Source organism: Schistocerca americana, chromosome 4, assembly GCF_021461395.2.
Source record: "Schistocerca americana isolate TAMUIC-IGC-003095 chromosome 4, iqSchAmer2.1, whole genome shotgun sequence".
NCBI classification, from domain to species: domain Eukaryota; kingdom Metazoa; phylum Arthropoda; class Insecta; order Orthoptera; family Acrididae; genus Schistocerca; species Schistocerca americana.
Window position 1 is genome coordinate 715,263,494 of NC_060122.1, and position 24,843 is coordinate 715,288,336.

The following is a 24,843-nucleotide window of genomic DNA, read 5'->3' on the forward strand; positions in this document are numbered from 1 at the left end:
TACAGCTGCGTGTTCAATCATCGGACGACTACCGCTTACGGTCACATAGATTTCGCTTCTTCGATAGCCATCTTTCTATCAAACAGTAATGACGCTTGAGGTCCATACCTCACAACGATCTTTCATAAAAGACTGAAATAACTGTGACTAACGAAACATATCCTTCTGAATTTTCACCCAAACAGAAGCCGAAAGTTATGAGCACACGCAATAACCTTGAGCCATTTTCGTAGAAAATGGGTATGAAAAACTATCATCTATTACACTTTCCTGCTCCTACGCTGTGGTTCCTCTACAACTGCATAAATACGTGAAAAGAAAATATGCTAGAGCTATTTATCGTGTCTGTAACACCAAAACGATTTGGAATTATTTTGATGCACTGTGAATCAGATCATTTATCAATAAACAGGGAATAACTCAAACACCGATAATCGTAGTCCAATACTTACACAGAAGAAAATCTCTGTTTTGCATCACACATTATCCATCAGGGTTATATGAAAGCTGAGTGTGCTATTACACTTAAAATTCTAGAGATGACTCATGGCCCCCGGAGCTGCTGAGCTTCGCTTCTAAAGATGGCTGCCAGGAAACCGACGATGTATACTTACCCTTCAGTGTGAATAAATACGAAGAAACATGGTTCTTGCCTTTAATATTATCACATCTTGCTGAAAAATATGCTGTGACGAATACCTTGTAATTTAAACTCACATTTTAACCGTGTTTGCTTTTCAAATAAATGATTGTGGAAATATTGTGCTGCCTTGCGAAAACACCAATTCTTTAACATCCATACATGCTTCGGCGAACTTTCACAGTCATCAGTAAGTTCATTTTATTTCCTTAATACCACATATTGATATTTGTGCAGCTGTCTGCCATTTGCAGTACAGTTGATATTTTGCTCCAGTTTATCATTTTCTGTTTTTCCAAGTTTTTATGCTTCCATGAAAACTGAACTTCCTAACACGCACTGTATCACTGTTCTACGAGTTATTCACCTGGCGGAATATCTCGTAAATATTCACCTGGCGGCGTATGTCTTAAATGCTGACACTGCGTAAGAAAAAATGCCAAGCTGAAGCAAAGTATCAACGGTACTGCAAATGATAAACAGTTACATAAGCATCAACATGTGGCATGAAGAAAGTAATACGAATCCACAGATGATGATGAAATTCACCGAAATAAGCATCGGTATTAAAGAATTTGTGGGTGCTCAAAGCAGAACCATACTTTCATAATTATACATGCTGTGACTGTTTAACTGAACTTGAACAGTGTATCGTAAATTACTACATAGGAAAATCAAATTCTGAAAACAAAAACTCTGTGCTATTACAAGTCTGCAAGTGGTTTTCATTATTAAAACTAGTTTCTTGGTTTGATTCCTCATCATATCTATCAGTGACTGACCGGATGTACGGCGATATGTTCTGGTCGCAGACAATAAGTTCTTTGATTACATGTCACCAGCTGTCAACAGTGTGTAAGGCAATCCAGTACAGAAATCCAAGTAGACATTTTATGATCTGCTTCAGCTTGCTTGTCATTCTGAAATGTTACCTGTGTCAAATGCCTTGAAACACCATGGCCCATCGTGCAGATGTAGCCGGCTTAGTTGTCGGTCTACATGTTAATACAGTAGATTGGACAGGGGATGCAATACAGTGAAAATACTCGTAATCTTCTTTTTTTTTTTACTCACAGCCTTTCTTTCTTCAATAGTTTTATACATAGTACGGCTATCCGGAGACACAGCCCTTGTTGGGTTCAATGGATATCTCTATGGGGCTGTCTGTCATCTAAAGTCCCAACAATTACAGGATAATTTTGTTGATCTATTGCTGCAATAAAATTCTTGTTGCCTTTTTCGAGAAGAATATGTTACTTAACAAATCCTTGCTCGTTAACTGTTGTCAGCACAGCTGGGAGTCCTCACCACGTTGCCAGTTAACAACCAATAAAATCACTGGTTGATGTGCAGTATTCACCTGAAAGCGATGAAGGCGTCGCCCTGCTCGCCGCCCACGATGTGCACGCCGCCCTCTGGGATGGACAGGCCGCGGAAGTACTGCCGGATGTCGAGAGCATTTGCCGACCATGGCAGGTTTTGTAGTCTTATGATGACACTCATCTTGGCGCCTCCTGCAAATGCGCATGCAAAAACCATGCAACTATTTTCACATACTAAAATTCTTTAAATTATATAGTTAATGCTGAACATGGCAAATGTATGAGTCGACGCACTCTCCTTGTTTTCTAAAACGAAGAACTAAGGCTTTCTATTTTTTTCTGTTTTTAGTCTTCATAACGATGAGAGACTATTGTGTCCCAAGTTTCTCCAACAGACAATCACAGTGGGATTATGTGGTTTTCAAATTATTGAAGTGTAAAGCGTAAGCTTTTCAAATTGTAACTACGGAAAATGTCGCGTGTAACGTTATGAATGTTAATTAAAATATTCGCCACTTGAACGAAGATGCGATGAAATGCAGAAAATCTGAATATCGCAGAATGCAGACGTATTGTATTTGGAAAAGTAATCTTTTTTCCACAATTCCAATTAAACTCTGTTAACACTGAATTCCCGTTATCACTCTGAACAGTATTACATTAGCAGTTAAATAATGCAGTCGAAGTATCGATGAAACTCTTTTCTTTCTCGTGTTTTTAATCTGGTGCCGTAGTGTATACCCAGTCAAAGTGTTAGTAACTCGCAGATGTTGTGAAAATTGGCACATTATCAATGTCTGTGCTGGAGTAACTAAGAAAGAAACTTAAAAGCTTACAAAGGTGCAGTTTCACTGTTGCCTGAAACGCCGTTCTGAGAAACAAACGAGGTGTTATCAAAAAGTACGGCGAATAATTTTATTAGAAACAAAGTAATAAGCTTACATGGAATTTCATTTAAATTACTCCAAAGCACTGTCCTGACCTAGCAATGTACTTATTCCAACGTTGAATGCATGAATGAAAGAATTCCTGGAAGGCTTCTTTTGAAAGGGCGTTCAGCTGCTCTGTCGTGACCCCCTAAAAGTCAGGAATGATGTCACAGCGTTTTCCTCTAAGTACGGTTTTAATTTTGGGGATGAGCCAGAAGTCGCATGGTGCCTAAGTAAGATGTGACAGACATGAATACTTTTTCTCGTCAAAAACTCGCGAATCAAAAGCGAGGTGTGACACGGCCGGTTGTCGTCTGAAGAAGATATCCACGGGTATATTTTTCAGGTTTCTTTCTTCATACATCGTTTCACAAACGTTGCAGTAAGCCCTTGTAAAATTCGGCGTTTAAAGTTGTTCCCCCGGAAACAAACCGATCGCACTACACCCTCAGTATCCAAAACAATTATCATGACTTTGATATTCGATTTTGACTGGCGCACCTTTTTAAGGTGAGGAGACTCACTGATTTTCCATTGCGAACTCTGAATTTTCATCTCATCTTCTAGATCCCAGTTTTATCTCCAATTACAATTCTGGACATTAAATACGGATCTGGATGAAGGCGATCCTTCAATTTCGTGCAAACTGACACGATTTTCCTTCTGTTCAACACTCAAAAGCCTAGGAACAAATTCTGGAATCACGCGTCTCCTTTGCAAATTATCGGTTAAAATGCTTTGCACGAACCCGTACGAGATGCTAAGTTCTTCCGTAAACTCTAGAATAGTATTCACCTGTTTGAACAATTTTTGACACTTTTTGCACGTTTTCTTCTGTTTTTGATGTTAATGGACGTCCCGAACGTTGCTTGCCTTCTAAAGACTCATTTCCGCTTCGTAAACAGTCTTCAGTGTTACACATTATCCCCATACATCAATTTCAATATTTTATGAGTTTCTTTGGTACCTTTTTGCCTCTTGAAACAGAACATAATGCTCTCAACGTTGTTCGAAACACATGATGCACGACAGATTCGCTAAACACAACCTCATCTCTGAACGCTGACTGCCATGTTAGAAAGTGTTCCAACTTGACGCTGCCTGTCTCCACGGATCAGGCTATCGGACATATCACATCAGATGGTTGTAGCGTCAGCAGTTGCTGCCTTAAAAAAGTTCACCACCCTATTTTTTGTTCGTATCTCGTAAGTGTGTGATATTCCTATGTAAAGCAAAATGTTCTGTAAACCTGTGTCGACAGCCTACACGTCGAGCGGCAAGATTAGAAAGGGACAAGTCATATCCAACTTCGTAAGCCTGTCTAAAGATCATTAAGTTGTAATAATGCTCATCAACGCAAAGCTTTTTACTGGCACATTAACACCCAAATCTCCAGATGTCAGACACTCAGATCGGTACCAAACGTGGTATGTTGATTGAGTATGAATCAAAACACCGATTTAGTTCGTCATATGTGCTGTCGTCCGGTAGAACATGTGTAAACGATAATTAAAAGTATCATCAAAGCTACGGAGCACAGGAAAAGCGTATCTTCAAGTAATTGTATTGTAGATATCGCGTGGGTGTGATGATAGAGCGTTCCGTCCTCGAAGCAAAGGTCCCGCGTTCAAATTCCACTGATAACTTCTTTTAGCTGTTTACTCGTGAAACTGTTATAGGGGAGAACATTTTCCTGACATGTAAAAGAATTTTACAGAGCTTGTAGCAATGTTCATTTGGCAGTCTGCCTTCGCTTTGGAAGTTGAACGCTACGTACTTACTACTGATCTTTTTATTTTGTTTATTATTAATTATTATTACTACTAGTATAAATGTACTCTATAAGTTTACTACTTTCTAAGAAACGAAGCGAAAGCATACTGCCAAGAGAACATTGCTGTGAACTCCAACGGCTCTTTTACATGTCATAAATATGTTGTCCCATGGAACACTTTCACGCATAATACAGTAAACAAATTTGTCGTCATTGTTGTTTCAACCCGGGATCCTTGATTTGAGGACCAAAGGCTCTAGCAGCTTCCCCACGGAAGAAACATGTGCTGCTTACTCTCAGTTATGCTTTTGATGTGCTCCGTTGTTCTGGATTTCTTTTTATTAACGTTTACGCTCGTTCGGCTAGACGACAGACATAGTACGAACTAAATGGGAGTTTCGGTTGATACTCTATCGACATACAATGTTTGGTACCGATCTGAGGGACTTAACATCTGGAGGTTTGGGTTTAAGTAACACAGTGAACATCCTCAAGTGTTAAGATGTTGATTTGGAGGGGCAGAAGTGGCTGTACTCTGTTAAGGTGTCACGTACTCGTTCAGTATACCGACATGGTGCAATCTTACGCAAATCGTGGGACAATCAGCCTACTGTGATATCAATTCATTCACATACTTCAGGCACAAACTCCTTTTTTCAGAGCTTACATAATATTCGTTGGTCACGATAGTGGATACATGGTATAACTGGACCTATGGTCAATTTTCTGTCAAATGTGCGTTTAGGTATTTCTTTTCTAGACTCGGGCCACATACCTGAAGGTTCTCATTTTTTGATGGAATCTACGGAACACTGTACATTACGAACCTTTCACGACAAATAAAAGAATTCATTGATGTCCGTGGGACCCACCTCCCTGAATCAGCTTCTTCTATTTTGTCGCCATTATATTAGTGACGTATTTGTTAATTTCCTGAAGAGTATAGGGAAAGTAGTTTTAATGGTATTCATGTGATCAAGCTGTATTTTCTGAAGAAACTTCATTTATAGTAACACAGTAACAAAGTTGCATGGCGGAAAACTGCTGGGTGCAAGAAAGGAAATCTGCTTCTGGAAGTAGCTTTTATCCTGTCTTATCTAATCTCTTCTTATAGACTTCATAACACAGTGTAAGTAATGTGCCTCAATACCTACAATTATTTTGCATCTATAAAGAGTAACAGATTTTCTAAAAGAAATAAAATTTCAAACTTTTTGTTTCATATTTCTAGTAATTAATTTCAAGTACCCGTAAGTCTAGTTACGTTTGATTACTCTCTAGTAATGGAAACATATTGAAATGTTTACCCACTCGATGCACAATGTTACTCTTCCGCTATGTGATGGACTTGCTTTGCTTTTAACAAACTTTCACAATTTTCATCGTGTTCTGGTTTTTATTTAGTTTCTTTTTTACCTCGGCACCGTCTTCTGTTTTCCTAAAAAGGAGCTGTTGCTAGTGTTATTCCCAGATTTCCCCATTTCTGTAAAATACGGTAGTATACTTCCACTGGTTACCAGTATATATATTTTTTTGATTTCATGTGAACTGATAGTACAGTACATATACATTGTTGACCGACACATAATTAAAACGAAAATATCGTCTCGGCTGTGTGTCCCGTTTCGTGATTTCCGATCAGAAAGGACTCAGTTCATAGAAACAGAGGGTAAGTCATTTTGTGAAACCGAAATTATACTTCGGGTTCCCCCAAGGAAGTGTTATCGGCTCTCTGCTGTTCTTATCTAATCAGTTCAAGAGAGAATATAAGCAAAGCAGCCCTCTTACAAGGAAATGATCCACTCCAGCATGTCCTGAATTTATTTTAGACATGATGAATACATCGCACGACAGGCGCTGTCAAAATGGTAGCTGAAAGTTGTTGAAAAGGCTGTAAGTTACTCATTTGCGTGCAACAGCGGTTCATGTTTACGCTCGCGCACTCTACTCCAGCTCCGCTAGGGCTACTTTTCTCCATCCGTACGGCGGCGCCCAACGAAATACGCCATTAAGAACAGAGACAACATACTTGCAAGATGTCTTGGCAGCTAAAATTTTGACTCAGTGCTTTAGGTTGGTTGTATTCGTTCCATGGAAAAAATTAGGACGGATTATGAAATGTCAGATTGGATCTCTCTCTTGTATTGTTGGGGGATTTTGCTGTCGTTTACCGTGTAAAGCCTTCAGGAGATCAAAACGAATTCAGAAATGATGTAGACAATACAGGATTTAATGGGTATTAGTGCAAAATTTTTTATATGTACGACATGATACTGCCGTGCCTGTGTTATTCTGAATAAGAGGAAAAGTTCTTTTGGACATGCATGCATGGTTTCTAATGCCAACCCGGTACAAATTTTCATTGTCGTCATTCCTTTCTACAGCTGAGGGTTGTCCATACTCAAAATTACGAATACATTTAATGTATTTTCATACGTGATACCTTAAAACGTACGGACATCAGTGTGTTGGTTGTTTTTTCTCTGCGTCGAACAGTCTTCCAATAAAGACATCAGAAATTTTACGACCTGATGTTTTCTGCACGGTCGTAACTGCACTGGACTACGCCTGTCAGTCTAGAGTCACCATTTTCCGTCCACACTTCAACACCCGACCTGCTGCTCAGAGGAAAATGGGGATTAATGGCTTGCTTTTGCCACAGGTACACAGGTGCTACCCAACCTAAAAACATACCACACCTAACAGCAATAATGGTTAGCCTGCAAATGAAATAAATACTGATGTACTGCTGTTCAGTACACTGTCCTCAGTCACCACTAAAAATATCTGCGAACCTTCAGTGTGCTGGAATAGATGTGGATCAGCAAATTCTGCTAATCAGTAAAATGGTATTTACGAAAATGTGGAAACGAGTAGTTACAGCGAATATGGATAACTCATTTGTATGCGTTGTAACTGTTCGTTTGCACATTTTTGACATGGTTTTTATGCTTTTGGAAATACCATTTTTTACTATGTTCCGATGATTTGAAAATAGGTCTCGGTCCGAAAACAGTCATCGAGTGAATAAAAAAAGTGAAATTTGCAACTTTCGACTGGTTTTCGTTGTGCTGAAAAATATCTGTGCTTATACCCGTTACGTCGTGCACATCTGCACGGTGCGAAAACTGGTTACTGACCCTGTCACGTCCTCCAAATGACTAATACGTATGTTGACACAACAAACCTCATTTAAAGATAGTCGATTCAGTTGAACACAAAGTGACTAGAATTACAAACAATTTGAACTGGAAAACACACGGAAAATGTTTTGGGGAAGGCGAACCAAAGGCTGTGTTAGATTGGCAGAAAACGTAGAAGATGCAACAAAGGTACTAAAGAGACTGCCTACGTCACGCCAGTCCATCCTCGTTTGGAGTATCGCTGCGCTGTGTGTTTACACGACAGGGTTGATGGGGGACATTACAAAAGTTAAAATACAGTCAGTTCGTGTTTAATTGTCACTAAATAAGGGACGAATAAGATTAGCAAGTTGGATTGTCAGTCATTAAAGCAATGGCCTTTGGAGTTGAGGGAAAATCATTCCACGAAATTACAATAACCAACTTGCTCCTCTGAATAGCAAACTATTTTGTTTCCTCCCACCAGCTAATGGTGAAAAAACTAATGTGACAAAATAAGAGAAATCAGGGCTCGCCTGGAAAGATGTACGTGTTCATTTTTCCCGCGTGCTATTTGAGAGTGGAACGTTAAGAGACGTCTGAAACGGTTCTATGACCCCTCTTCGAAGCACTTAAATGTGAACTGTTGAATAAAGATGTAGACGGCGGACCTGGCATCTTTTAAAAGTTCCCATTGTTGTCAATGTTTAGGCCTTCTGAAACATACTGTTTGGGCTGCCATTTCGTGCCACAGATTAACGACACCTTTTTTTCCATAAAACGCTCTATTCCGAACGGTGCATAGGCTAGGTAAGTTGCGAAATCAGTTTCCACTTACAATTCACGCCACTCGACTTCCAACGCACACACAGTGGTTTATGCAGAATGGAATCCGCCCACACGCGGCTAAAACTGTTCTCGGCTTTCTGTGCGAAACGTCTGGTGAAAAGGGTGCTGTCTCACCATTTTCCTATGCGTCTCCACTGTGGTCAAATTTGGCCACTTCACAGACTCGACATCAACTCCTGTAAATAATTGTCTGTGGGGATATAACAAGAAATTTTACGTCAGCATCCTCCAGATCTAATGGAACTAAAAACGTCCGCACTATGGAAGTGTACAACACAATGGACAAGGATTTGTACCAGTAAGTAGTGCGGAATATGAGTACAAAATGGCGAATAGAGCATGTTCTCCACTGACATCACTTCTCTGTACGTTTGTGACTATATTTATGTAGTTCGTAATGTTGTGTGTCATAGTATGCAAATACGTGTATCAATGATTCAACGTCCTCCACGCCACTCTGTATTTGACAAATTTCACAGCACAAAATTGCCATACGGATCGATCAATTATGCTGATTCTCCAACAAATTAAGTATGTCAGATTGTTTCTGCCTATCATGCAGCTATGAATTATGCTGTTTATTGAAATAAAATGATGGCTGGCATTATTGGCCGGGCGCTGTTTGGCCTGGTGCAAGTAATTCAACTTTATGCCAGTTCGGCGACTTGCGCGTCTTTGTGATAAAGATGAACACGAAAACGTACATCCATTCCACGGGCGAAGGAAATTAATGGTGCGTGAAGTTCAGAACTCAAATGTCAAGCAAACAGCGCAGTTCGCGCGACTCTCAAAAATTCTCGAGAAAATCGATTTTGAAGTTTTTCCAACGACTTTAAGATCGATTTTGCGGCAGTCAGCACGGCGCTGTGGCAGAGTATTTGCCCGACGGCGCTGTTTCGTTTCTCGGCCATAGTAAATTTTTAAACGAAGATGCATGATCTACGTGCACATCCGTGAAAAGAAAAAGACAAACATGAAAAAAAAATAGTTTGTAAGGTTTTTCTTCAACTGAAACAAATTATATCAACAATCTTTAGTAGAAAATCGGTACTTTGAATTTATATTTGCAATGGAAACTGGATTTTTGTATATCATACGTAATTATAAATAAAAAGACGTGCATTTTTCATAAAAATAAACATTAGATGTGTTAATTAGCATATAATCGACGAAATTTATATTTATACTGAACTGAAAGAAAAGAGTAACGAAAAAATAATGACTGAAACGAGACTCAAACTAGCCATAACCAGTCTGGAGTACATCCGATTTTTTTCACCTTAACGCATTTTACGATTCACGGAAATACTCGAACATCTTTGTTCAAAAATTTGCGTTGGCCGGGAATCGAACCAATACCGCGCACTTTGTAGACGTGCATTTCACCACACACCCACACTGTCTGTCGAAATACCTACCTTACTTTACGGTACTATTTAGATACTCGGAAACTTCAAAAAGTGGATTTTCTTGAGAGTTTTTGAAAGGTACATTGTGGAACAGATATTCGAGTTCTGAACTTCACCTACCATAAACAAGAAAAACTATAAAAATCAGATTGCTGGGTGGTCTCCTTGTAAGTAAAATCTCGTTGCGTCGATCACGTCTTGATCAGCATTAATTCACCTCCGTTATCATTTCATTGTTGGCGCTCCAAACATCTGTGAACTCTGATAATGTGCTGCAGATACAATCATGATGAGACATAGGAAGATATACTGTAATACAATACATGAGCAAAATAATAGAATTTTCTGACGTACTCATCGTTTATAGCTACCGAGTTATATCGCCGACTTATTTTGATGGTACTACGTACTTCTTCGTGTGGAGGTGGGAACAGACTCCGAAGAGAACTTCGTCGACATAATATGCGTGAACTTACCAAATAGTAAAGAGTAGAAAACCCACACTACCACACACAAGTGGATTATCAGCACTCTTGGTCTGTCAACATGCGGTGCAGGTTCTTCAAGAATCACATTATATATCCCAGTTTTATTCATGAGACTCTAAATAGCTATTATATGTAGATCTTAACTGTAGATCTTAACATATATATACTTTGCCGTTATTAAAAGACACCCCACTAGACATAGGGGAATCCAAACAGCACCAACAGGACGGATGTTCCGCGCCCGTTCCGCACAAATAATTATAACTCTTTAATAACTTCTGCAGATTGTTGGATTTCATTTCGTTAGGGAAACATAAAACGGCCTGCAAGTCATCGGGATTAACATCTGAAGGATTTTATCTGTGAGGAAAATTAAAACGTGACGTCTACAAGGAAAAATCAACAGTTATCGAAGGCGTGAAATGCCATAAACACGAGCCTCTGCTGTGATTAATCCAGACGAAGTTCAATGGGCAGTATTGTCTTTCCGGAATCGCTTTATAGTACGCATCAGTGCTAACAGTCAACAATCTGACCACTTCATACTATTGCCATAAAATTAAAGACAAGAACCACATCTGAGTTATGTGTTTGCTTAAATATGATACAGCGAGACACACGTTTGTGGGACCTTTCTCCTGACGGCGGAACAGTGGTTTGTGGTTCTGTTATCTGCGACCATTCGACGTGAAAAAATGCATAGTAGTATCGTGGATAAAATATACTGAAGCGCCAAAGAAACTGGTATAGGCATGCGTAATCAAATACAGGCAGAATAAGGCGCTTAGGTCGGCAAAGCCTATATAAGGCAACAAGTGTATGACGCAGTTGTTAGATGGCTTACTGCAGCTACAATGGCAGATTATCAAGATTTAAGTGAGTTTGAACCTGGTATTACAGACGGCGCACCATCGATGGGACATCGTCTCTGAGGTACCGACGAAGTGGGGATTTTCTCGTACGGCCATTTCACGAGTGTACACCGGATATCTGGAATTCAGTAAAACATCAGATCCCCGACATCGATGCGGCCAGACAAGATCCCCCAAGAACGGAACCAACGACGACTGAAGAGAATCGTTCAACGTGATAGAAGTGCAACCCTTCCGCAAATTGCAGCAGATTTCAATGCTGGGTCATCAAGAAGTGTCAGCGTGAGAACCATTCACCGACACATCATCGATATAGGCTTTCGGAGCCGAAGGGAGGGAGGGGGGGGGGGCTCGTGTACCCTTGATGACTGCATGACACAAAATTCAACACCGACATTGGACTGTTGATGACTGGAAACATGTTGCCTGTTCGGACGAGTCTCGTTTCAAATTGTTTCGAGCGGATGGACGTGTACGGGTATGGAGACGACCTCATGAATCTATGGACTCAGCATGTCAGCAGGGGATTGTTCAAGCTGGTGGAGGCACTGCCATGATGTGGCGCGTGTGCTGTTGGAGTGATAATGGGACCACTGATACGTCTAGATACGACTCTTGACAGGTAACACGTACGTAAGCATCCTGTCTGATCACCTGCATCCATTCATGTCCATTGTGCATTCCTAAAGACTTTCGCAATTCCAGCAGGACAATGCGACATCCCACATGTCCAGAATTGCTAAAGAGGTTAAAGGAAGGCGCTTCTGAGTTTAAACACATCCGCTGGCCACGACACTCCCCAGATGTGAACATTAATGAGCATATATGGGTTGCCTTGCAACGAGCTTTCTCCGCCCCCTCGTACTCTTTCGGATTTATGGACAGCCTGCAGGATTCATGGTGTCAGTTTCCTCCAGCACTAATTCAGGCATTAGTCGAGTCCATACCACGTCATATTGCGGCCCTTCTGCGTTCTCGCGCGGGCCCTACACGATATAAGGCATGTGTACCAAAACCAAAATGGCCTTGCTGTTCTGGTACTGCGAACGGCTGAAAGCAAGGGGAAACTACAGCCGTAATGACTTCCGAGGGCATGCAGCTTTACTGTATGATTAAATGATGATGGCGTCCTCTTGGGTAAAATATTCCGGAGGTAAAATAGTCCCCCATTCGGATCTCCGGGCGGGGACTACTCAAGAGGACGTTGTTATCAGGAGAAAGAAAACTGGCGTTCTACGGATCGGAGCGTGGACTGTCAGATCCCTTAATCGGGCAGGTAGGTTAGAAAATTTAAAAAGGGAAATGGATAGGTTAAAGTTAGATATAGTGGGAATTAGTGAAGTTCGGTGGCAGGAGGAACAAGACTTTTGGTCAGGTGAATACATGGTTACAAACACAAAATCAAATAGGGGTAATGCAGGAGTAGGTTTAATAATGAATAAAAAAATAGGAGTACGGGTAAGCTACTACAAACAGCATAGTGAACGCATTATTGTGGCAAAGATAGACATGAAGCCCACGCCTACTACAGTAGTACAAGTTTATATGCCAACTTGCTCTGAAGATGACGAAGAAATTGATGAAATGTATGATGAGATAAAAGAAATCATTCAGGTAGTGAAGGGAGATGAAAATTTAATAGTCATGGGTGACTGGAATTCAAGTGTAAGAAAAGGGAGAGAAGGAAACATAGTAGGTGAATATGGATTGGGGCTAAGAAATGAAAGAGGAAGCCGCATGCTAGAATTTTGCGCAGAACATAACTTAATCATAGCTAACACTTGGTTTAAGAATCATGAAAGAAGGTTGTATACATGGAAGAACCCTGGAGATACTAAAAGGTACCAGATAGATTATATAATGGTAAGACAGAGATTTAAGGACCAAGTTTTAAATTTTAAGACATTTCCAGGGGCAGATGTGGACACTGACCACAATCTATTGGTTATGAAATGTAGATTAAAACTGAAGAAACTGCAAAAAGATGGGAATTTAAGGAAATGGGACCTGGATAAACTGAAAGAACCAGAGGTTGACAGAGTTTCGGGGAGAGCATAAGGGAACAATTGATAGGAATGGGGGAAAGAAATACAGTAGAAGAAGAATGGGTAGCTTTGAGGGATGAAATAACGAAGGCAGCAGAGGGTCAAATAGGTAAAAAGACGAGGGCTAGTAGAGAGCTTTGGGTAACTGAAGAAATATTGAATTTAATTGATGAAAGGAGAAAATATAAAAATGCAGTAAATGAAGTAGGCAAAAAGGAATACAAACGTCTCAAAAATGATAGCGACAGGCAGTGCAAAATGGCTAAGCAGGGATGGCTAGAGGACAGATGCTAGGATGTAAAAGCATATATCGCTAGGGGTAAGATAGATACTGGCTACAGAAAAATTTAGAGACCTTTGAAGAAAGGAGAACCACCTGTATGAATATCAAGAGCTCAGATGGAAAACCAATCCTAAGCAAAGAAGGGATAGCAGAAAGGTGGAAGAAGTATATAGAGGATCCATACAAGGGCGATGTACTTGAGGGCAATATTATGGAAATGGAAGAGGATGTAGATGAAGATGAAATGGGAGATACGAAACTGCGTGAAGAGTTTGACAGAGCACTGAAAAACATGAGTCGAAACAAGGCCCCAGGAGTAGACAACATTCCATTAGAACTACTGACAGCCTTGGGAGAGCCAGTCCTGACAAAACTCTACCATCTGGTGAGCAAGATGTATGAGACAGGCGAAATACCCTCAGACTTCAAGAAGAATATAATAATTCCAATCCCAAAGAAAGCAGGTGTTGACAGATGTGAAAATTACCGAACTATTAGTTTAATAAGTCACAGCTGCAAAATACTAACGCGAATTCTTTACAGACGAATGGAAAAACTGATAGAAGCTGGCCTCGGGGAAGATCAGTTTGGATTCCGTAGAAATGTTGGAACACGTGAGGCAGTACTGACCCTACGACTTATGTTAGAAAAAAGATTAAGGAAAGGCAAACCTACGTTTCTAGCATTTATAGACTTAGAGAAAGCTTTTGACTGGAATACTCTCTTTCAAATTCTGAAGGTGGCAGGGGTAAAATACAGGGAGCGAAAGGCTATTTACAATTTGTACAGAAAGCAGATGGCAGTTATAGGAGTCGAGGGGCATGAAAGGGAAGCAGTGGTTGGGAAGGGAGTGAGACAGGGTTGTAGCCTCTCCCCGATGTTATTCAATCTGTATATTGAGCAAGCAATAAAGGAAACAAAAGAAAAGTTCGGAGTAGGTATTAAAATCCATGGAGAAGAAATAAAAACTTTGAGGTTCGCCGATGACATTGTAATTCTGTAAGAGACAGCAAAGCAGTTGAACGAAATGGACAGTGTCTTGAAAGGAGGGTATAAGATGAACATCAACAAAAGCAAAACGAGGATAATGGAATGAAGTCGAATCAAGTCGGGTGATGCTGAGGGAATTAGATTAGGAAATGAGACACTTAAAGTAGTAAAGGAGTTTTGCTATTTGGGGGTCAAAATAACTGATGATGGTCGAAGTAGAGAGGGTATAAAATGTAGACTGTCAATGGCAAGGAAAGCGTTTCTGAAGAAGAGAAATTTGGTTACATCGAGTATCGATTTAAATGTCAGGAAACCGTTTCTGAAAGTATTTGTATGGAGTGTAGCCATGTATGAAAGTGAAACGTGGACGATAAATAGTTTAGACAAGAAGAGAATAGAAGTTTTCGAAATGTGGTGCTACAGAGGAATGCTGAAGATTATATGGGTAGATCACATAACTAATGAGGAGGTATTGAATAGAATTGGGGAGAAGAGGAGCTTGTGGCACAACTTGACTAAAAGAAGGGATCGGTTGGTAGGACATGTTCTGAGACATCGAGGGATCACAAATTTAGTATTGGAGGGCAGCGTCAAGGGTAAAAATCATAGAGGGAGGCCAAGAGATGAATACACTAAGCAGATTCAGAAGGATGTAGGTTGCAGTAGGTACTGGGAGATGAAGTTTGCACAGGATAGAGTAGCATGGAAAGCTGCATCAAACCAGTCTCCGGACTGAAGACCACAACAACAACAAACAATTTATTTGGCTCTTCAGTGTAGTTTAGCATGAAAAATATGTAAAATTACTTTCTACGTCCAATACGGTAGAGACAAGAACCTCGCATATCATGCACCATTCCAAAATGTTACCCTTTGCAGAAAACGTTGTCTATATGAAGTGAAAAATTCTACTCGCAAATCGTCTATTTATGGCAAAGTAAGGTCCCAGTTTCAAGCCAGAAAACTAAAGCTACCTGTAGACAACTTCAGTATCTCTAACCTACCTGTCATTCGAAAAACTGCCAAGCTGTCACTAGAGGAAGTCAATTCTGAAGATGATGCTCTACAAATTACACGAATAAACCACTATAAGATCGATCTAATTCGGGTCAACAAACACAGTTTTCATTTATGGAAAGTGAAGAGTAATGGAAAACACTGTAAATATAAGCAACAGTTTCAGGGCAGAAGGTTGGACCAATAAATGTGCTAACAGTGATTAACGTTTGGATTTTTAGTATTACTGACAGTCTGACATGGATACACGACTATTCTTCATAACTAAACATTTCCCTGACAGTAGATGATAAACTTTACCATAATAATCTGCCCGCCATAGACCTGTTCGTATAGCTTTACTAGCTAGCTAGCTTTCAAGGCTGGTGGTGAGCCAGATCGAATATGATTTTTTGGCGACTTCTCACACTCTTTAAGGCTAATTCTGGGTTGATCCTAGACCTTCGCCTCAGAAAACACGATACACAAGCAGTTAAAATTCGATGGCATACAGAACAAAGACTACGCGATTTACAGACACATGGCACACACTACTTTCCTCCGGTTTAAATGTCGAATGTGGCGATAGTACGACATCCAGCAAAGAAGCTAAATAAAAGTAAATTTGCCAAATCATGAATAAACAGTGGAACCTGTGCGACGGGTTTACCGCTGGGAAATAACGAAATCGCCAGCCATGCTATTCTTAATTTCGTTAATACAGGATTAAAAACATCCATAAGGGTTGTAATCTATTAATTTCAGTCGTGTTTTGTCGCTGACCAAACTCTATTAACGTTACACACTTTGGGACGGGTTCCTTAGACGAAAACAAGGAAAAAGTTCAGATAAACGGATGTTCTAAAATCATTCGCCGGCCGCAGTGGCCGAGCGGTTCTAGGCGCTTCAGTCTGGAACCGCGCGACCGCTACGGTCGCAGGTTCGAATCCTGCCTCGGGCATGGATGTGTGTGATGTCCTTACGTTAGTTAGGTTTAAGTAGTTCTGCATTCTAGGGGACTGATGACCTCCTATGCTAAGTCCCATAGTGCTCAGAGCCGTTTTTAAAATCATTCGTTTTCGAGTTACTAATGAAAGTGAACTGATTTCCAGATACAATCCAACAATTACACTTATCTATGCATCCGTCTGACTCATTGTCTCCCACCTAGCATTGTGTTACCATGTAGGCTTGGTTACAATCGTCGTTCGTCTGTCTTCAACGTGTCTATTGTGTACATGTACTATAGGCAGTGAGCTAAGTGTTCTGCTCAAACGTGGCAGCATATTCATTTCGTGAGCACGCAGATACTATTTTTATGTACCGCCGCGTGACCGGTAATGGACACCAGACCGCACGGCTGTATCAGACGGCGTTTCCAGACCACAGACAGCCGAGTAATTCAACCTTTGGTGCTGTGTATCAGTGACTTCATTCAGCACACGCTCCAAGATCTACTAAGATGTCTCCCTGGAAATACAAAGAAACATATGGTTTACGCATTATGGAGATCCAGCACATTTCAATCTCAGTGTTCGAGATGCACTGACGGTGTATCTACCATGAAGGATGGATAGCTACAGGAGGACCAATTCCATGACCTGCGCATTCCCCCGGCCTCAATCTTTCGGATTATTATCTCTGGGGACACCTTAAACAGTAAGTGGTCTATGCAGCAGGCCACCAGGATGCATAAACTCTGCATCGCCGTGTCTTGGAAGTTTGCGAAACCATGCGGATGCAGTATTTAAAAGGGTGCAGCAGTCCATGATTCAACGTGTGCGTGCGTGTTTAGAATCAATGCGTTTATGAGCTCCGTTCACTTAAATTATAAACTGTCATTAATAATTCGAGAACGAAGAAGTTTCGGACATATGTTTACATGAACTTTTTTATGTTTTGAAGTACGGAACCTGTCCCCCAGAGCGTGTATAAGTATTTTTCAAACACCCTGTATATTTCAGCCTCAGGTAATAAAAATGGCGTAACTACTACTTTTATTTCTTAGCAAATCATCAGACGATTTGAGTACGTTTCACAGTAACTCTTCAAAGTACAACTGAGCAATACAAAAGAAGTGCGACATATCAATTATCTAAATGTGAACATCTCTCCTGAACTGTTCAGCTATATTTCGGAAGATTTACTATGTAACGTCTCAAATCACCTGACGATGAACTGATAATTAGTCCAAACCGATAAGTTAGTTAGTGTCATGTTCCGTGGATCATTTGTACAATTACCCGTAATAATGTGCAGCGCCTCTTTTTACACTCACATTACACATTCACATGTAAATATGGTTACATGCTGACCGTCTACCCTTTTTTCTCTTCCGAGAGTGTGCTGAAAAGTAAAGCCCACGAGTTTTTTATTCAGGTCGCAATACCGTTTCAGGTATTGCACGTCATCCATATTACTCAGGCGCCTTTCCCACTTCACTGAGGCAAGTTGCAACACCTGCCACTTGAGGGCTTCGAAGTGTAGTGTCAGATATGGCGGTGTGTAACGTGAGAAACTGGGTGCTGTAATCGAGATTAGAATTCGAAGAGTTCGTCCACACACGGAGCACCCTCTCCTTCGGTATATCAATGCCCGCACCACATACGAGCGCTGCGACGTCTGCAACTGTTGGCGATGATCCTCCACACAGTTCCGACTTGGCCCCAACCGAGTTTACCTGTTTCCGAAACTTACAGAACACTTTCGATGACTTCATTTCGATAGTGATGAAGCGGTGCGTGCTGAGGTGAGGTTGTCGCTTTGACAACAAACATTTTACAGTGACGGTATCAACAAATTAGTCTCTCGTTGGCAGAATTGTGTTCGTCGCCAGGGTGACTATGCTGAGAAATAAATATGTACACATGAAGACTAAAGATGTTGAATGTTAATAAAATGTTTCATTTTTAAAATAATAGGAGCTTTCACATAAAAAGTTCGGAGGCATTACTTTTCAGCACGCCATCTTAGTACTGTTGTGATTTAATAATTCCTGCGGATTACCTTTCACAGATTAGAAAACTAGAAATTATTTTACGGAATCGAAAGATCTGTCAAGGAGAAACTTTTTCAGTTTGTTTTCAAATTTAACTTTGCTGTCTGTGAGACATTTTGCGTCACTGAGTAAGTGAGCAAAACTTTTTGTGGCAGCACTGAGGACCCCGTTTTATGCTAAAGACAATATGGAGTGATGAACGTCATTTTTTTGTACTGTAATTATGTACATCACTGTTCCTTTTGAACTGCACTGAATTATTTACATCATGTGGGAATAAATATACTGTTACGCAGTAGTCAAAATTAAACAGATGTCCACGACATTATCGTGGGTGAACACTACATGTTATTATTACGGCACGTTTCTACTTACTTTCTCTTCTTAACGTTGAATTACTCCTGAACATTATTCCACAGGATATTATTGAACGAAATACGCAAAATACGTCAACTTACTGATTTGTCTCTACCAAGATTTGCAATGATTCAGAGTGCAAATGTGGCTAAACTAAGTTGGTTTAGGAGTCTCAAAATATGTTTTTCCATTTTAAATTCTCGTCCACATGGGCACCTAAAATTTTGACGTTTGCATCCTAATTATTATTCCCTCACCATGCGTTACACTTGTCATTTATGTAGTACCTGCAGATGTGTCGTGTTGAATGTGTTGTGTATTTTCGAACTGATATCATTTGTGTGATTTGAGGCTGGAATAGAATTTACGAGTCTGGTCATTGTGGTCCCTTGGGCAATATGCCTTGTCTGTGTAATTCAACTATAATTAGCGATAAAAGCTACTTGAGACGATACATCGTACCTATTCATTAAGCCATATAGGTGTTTGCTGTGACAACAGTCAACTGGCGTTACCAACCAGTTTATAAACGAAGTCATGTTCATCAGGCAAGAAAAAGTAGTAAATATCAGCTGTGGTGCATAGGTGGTTTCCAAATTTTGGACCAGAAGTAATAAATGTTTGTTGAAAGCAGCAGATGTTGGTTTCCATCCTACGACATAATTGTAATTATGGACCACAAAATTAGTCCTCAGAAACATCTCATGTTGTTAATATTACGTGACGATCGGGCTTGAAAGGAGGCGTGCCGAATGCCGTTAGCTCATGCACCATCCGAGGACTGAATAAAAGCAAACTGGTACACTAGTTAAAGTGGATACGAATTAACAGTTGCTCAGAACGTACGTTCAATATTACAGACCCTTATCACCGTCTGGACGTACGTAATATCAGTTTAGTAGCAACTAAATGCAAAAAAAAATTGAAATATACGGTCATATGTTTTGTGAAATAATTTGTCTAAAGAAAACCTATCTAACCTAAGGACATCACACACATCCATGCCCGAGGCAGGATTCGAACCTGCGACCGTTGCGGTCGCGCGGCTCCAGACTGAAGCGCCTAGAACCGCTCGGCCACAGCGGCCGGCTTTTGCCTGTTTATTTAATACGCACAGTTCTCGAGTTTTCATTTGTGTCGGAAAGTAAACCGATTTTGTGACAAGTTCCTAACAAAAAACGAATTTTTTACTCTCACGAGTGCTTTGGTACTTCAGTCTTTGAATCTCCGCATGTTAAACTAATTCCCTGGGCACAGTTCCTGCGTTTTCCTCCGTGTCCACTGTAAAGTTTCCATAACGCATGTCGTTAGTCCTTTGCTTGTGTGTAGATTCGTTTTCCACGGCCTAAGTATGGATAGGGACTGTGATTGCTGTGCGCGTATGTGAGCCGAAGCTGGCTTTGGTTATATAGCTTGAAGCTGCAGTGGATGGGCATCACTGTTAGTGGGCTGACGGCGGGGATCCAGCGGACGTCCAGAACGTCTGTGCCTGCCAATCGGTCGGCACATGCGGCCAGCCCAGTTCTGCTCGCACTGAGGTTGACCGCTCATCCGTGGTTGAGTGAGAGGTTGCCTCGGAGCGTGGCAGGTGGTAAAGGCTTCCCTGGGGGCCGAACGTAACGGCTCCCCAGTTGGTCTGACACCAGCAGGTTCCAGGTGCTATCTGTGGCTGACCCCATCCCTCAGCCAGATGCAGTTGCTAGTCCTATTTCAGAGGAAACGTCTCTGTCTGCAAGATCCGGTCAATCACGAAAGGTCAGATAATTGGTAGTTGGAAGCTCCAATGTTAGGCGTGTTATGGGACCCTTCGGGACATGGTTGCCAAGGAAGGGAAGAAAACCACTGTGCGGTCCGTGTGTACGTTTGGTGTAGTGTCACTCCAGACTTGGAACGGGTCCTTCAGGATGTCATGAAGAGCACAGGGTGCAGCCAAACGCAGGTGGTGGCTCAGATCAGTACCAATGATGTGTGTCGCTTTGGATCATAAGAGATTCTCTCTGGTTTCAAGTGGCTAACAGAAGTGGTAAAGAACGAAATTTTCGCTCTGCAGCGGAGTGTGTGCTGGTATGAAACATCCTGGCGGATTAAAACTGTGTGCCAGACTGAGACTCCAACTCGGGACCTTTGCCTTTCGCAGGCAAGTGCTCCACCGGCTGAGCTGCCCAAGTACGACTCACGAACCGTCCTCACAGCTCCAATTCTGCCAATACCTCGTCGAGCAATTGCCAGCAAAAGGCAAAGGTCCTGAGTTCGAGTCTCGGTCTGGCACACAGTTTTTATCTGCCAGGAAATTTCAGAAGTGGTAAAGGCTGCCAGTCTTGCTTGCAAGATGATAGCAGAGCTCACCATTTGCACCATAGGCGACAGAACGTCTGGTACAGACCCAAGTGGAAGATCTAAATCAGAAGCTCAGACGGTTCCGTGACCGTGTAAGCTGCAGATGCCTCCACTTGCGCCATAGAGTGGTCGGGTTTCGGTTTCCGCTTAACAAGTCAGGAGTCAACTACACGCAGGAGGCGGCTACTCGGGTAGCACAGGCTGTGTGACTTAAGACTGTTCGGTTCTTTACTTTAGAGGGTCTCGGGGAAACACAAAAAGGGATTCAGTGTCAAAGGGTGCAGATCGAACACAGAAATAACTCAGATCTAGCAACCATCGGTCTAACAGTTGTAAACTGTCGCAGCTGTGTTGGAAAGTACCACAGCTGCAAGCGCCAATAATGATGATGTTTGGTTTGTGGGGCTCTCAACTGCGCGGTTATCGGCGCCCGTACAAATTCCCAACCTTTGCTCAGTCCAATCTCGCCACTTTCATGAATGAAGATGACATGATGAGGACAACACAAACACCCAGTCATCTAGAGGCAGGTGAAAATCCCTGACCCCGCCGGGAATCGAACCCGGGAAGCAAGAACGCGACCGCGAGACCACGAACTGCGGACCAAGCGCCAATCGATATGGGCACTGAAAGCTGTTAAAGCCGGAGATAAGTTCAGCCGAAATTTTAGCGAAGGACCTAACGATGTCCAGGAAGGATAGGCTAAACACAGTTGGCGGTGGCGTGTTTGCTGCTGTTAGTAGTAGTTTATCTTATAGCGAAACTGAAGTAGATAGTTCCTGTGAATTGGTGCGAGTAGCGGTCATTCCTGGCAACCGGAACACAATAATAATTGGATTCTTTTACCGTCAACCCAACTCAGATGATACAATTGCTAAAAGGTGCAAAGAAAACTTGACTCTAATTTCAACACGTATCCGAGTCATACAACTACATTTCGTGGTGACTTTAATACACCCTCGATATGTTGGCGAATATACATACTTGAATCCAGAGCTACGCATAAAAACATCATCCGAAATTGTGCTAAACGCGTTCTCTGAAAATTATTTCGAGCAGTTAGTTCATGAGCCCACTCGAATAGCAGACGGTTGTGAAAACACACTTGACCTCTTAGCAGCTAATAACGAGCGCCAAAACGGATACAGGGATTACTCCGAAATCCTCCAAAAGGAAACGAAAAATATACCTACTCAAAAAAGCGGATAAAAATTCACTTGACGCCTTCCTCCTCCACTGCATCCAAATTAACAATGTACCGGTAAGTGTAGACCAGATGCGGCTTGGATTCAAAGAAATAGTATCGACAGCATTTGAGAGATTTATGCCAAATAAAAACGACAGAGCTGACCCCCTTGGTACACAAAACGGGTAAAAACACTGTTGCAGAAACAACGAAAAAAAATTTCCAAACAATGGCAATGGAAACACTATCGGTGACATGCTGCTAAAGCGGAGTTACTACATACAGCCATCCGAAATTCCTCCACCAAAGACCAGGTAAATATTCCAGATTTTGAGTCAAGAACAGCCGGCAACATAAGTAACTTGGAAGTAGTTATCCTCGGAGTACCGAAGCAACTTAAAGTCACTCAATGAAAGCGTCTTTCAGTCCAGACTGTGTACCAATTAGGTTCCTTTCAGAGCATGTTGATGCAACAGCCCCATACTTAACAATCACATGCAATCGCTCGCTCGACGAAAGATCCATACCCAACGACTGGAAAGTTGCACAGGTCACACCAATATTCAAGAAAGGCAGTACGAGTAATCCACTTAATTACAGACCCATATCATTAGCGTCGATATGCAGCAGGATTTTGGAACATATATTGTGTTAGAACCTTTTGAATTACCTCGAAGAGAACAGACTGTTGACACACAGTCAGCACGAATTAGGAAAACATCGTTCTTGTGGAACAGAACTAGCTCTTTACTCACACGAAATGTTGATTGCTATTGACAAGAGATTTCAAATTTATCCGTCTTTCTAGATTTCCAGAAGGCTTTTCACGCTGTACCTCAGAAGTTGCTTGTAACCAAATTGCCTAATTATGGAATATCGTCTCAATTATGAGACTGAATTCGTGATTTCCTGACACAGAGGTCACTGACGAAAAGTCATCGAATAAAAGAGAATGATTTACGGCGTTCACCAAGGTAGTGTTAAAGGCCATGTACTGTTCCTCATCCATACAAACGATTTATGAGACAATCTGAGCAGCTGTCTTAAGTTGTTTGCAGAAAATGCTGTCGCTTATCTTCTAGTAAGGTCATCGTAAGATCAAAACAAATTGCAAAACGATTTAGAAAAGATATCTGCACTGTACGAAAACTAGCATTTGACCCTAAATAATGCAAAGTGTGAGGTCATACACATGAGTGCTAAAAATTACAATTGCGAACAACTTAAATTGGAATGAACACACAGAAAATGTAGTGGGCAAGGCGAACTAAACACTGCGATTTATTGGCAGAACACTTAGAAGACGCAACAGATCTACTAATGAGACAGCCTACATTACGCTTGTCCGTCCTCTTTTTGCTTACTGCTGCGTGCTGTGGGATCCTTACCAGATAGGATTAACGGAGTACATCGAGAAAGTTCAAAGAAGAGCAGCATGTTTTGTATTATCGAGAAACGGAGAGAGAATGTAACTGACGTGATACAGGATTTGGAGTGGACAGCATTAAAACAAAGGCTTTTTCGTTGGGGAGGAATCTTCTCACGAAATTTCAATCACCAACTTTCTCCTCCGAATGCGAAAATATTTCGCTGACAGCGACCCACATAGAAAGAAACAATCATCATAGTAAATTAAGGAGAATAAGTGCTCATACGGAAAGATGTAGAAGTTCACTTTAATGCGCGCAGTTCAAGATTGGAATAATAAAGAATTATTGTGAAGATGTTTGTGGTTTGCATTGTATCCATGTAGATGTATTATTATTATTATTATTATTATTATGTCATAGCCATCATCACATCATCATCATCATCATCATCATCAAGAGTATATACATCAAGAGAAAGCAGAGAAGTTCCTATGTATACTTAATTAGATATTTATTCTATTTTTTCATAATTTTTCCATAATTTCTGCATCAATCAACTTGTTATGCGCAAAACAGCTAGGTATACAAGTGATGATTAAGTTTTCAGCAAAACGAGACCTCACGCTAGTCAATTTGATACTCCATTTCACATTCTTCGATTGGCTATTAAAATTAGGACAAAAATCCACTGTGTAACTTCAAGGGAGTTTTGTTTTCGCTCCGCTCAAATATTTGACTAAAAATGAACGCCTTAAAAACGTGTGTATAAGAAAGCCTGATATTTTCTTTAAAAGAACCTGATAAACACGTTACAATGATTTTTATATGGCAGTGAGGAAAATATCGAAGTATGTTCCCCAATTCCATAACACGGAA

The 24,843-nt window shown here is 41.1% G+C and overlaps 1 protein-coding gene across 1 annotated transcript in view; it reads right to left on the bottom strand.

Moving 5' to 3' along the window:
- Positions 1-24,843, bottom strand: part of LOC124613930 (RNA-binding protein 12) — a 114,019-nt gene that overhangs the window by 35,721 nt on the left and 53,455 nt on the right. Inside the window, exon 3 of the mRNA XM_047142682.1 lies at positions 2,001-2,154. Coding sequence (XP_046998638.1) covers positions 2,001-2,143 — 143 coding nt within the window. The 5' untranslated portion in view covers positions 2,144-2,154. The remainder of the gene's footprint in view (positions 1-2,000; positions 2,155-24,843) is intronic.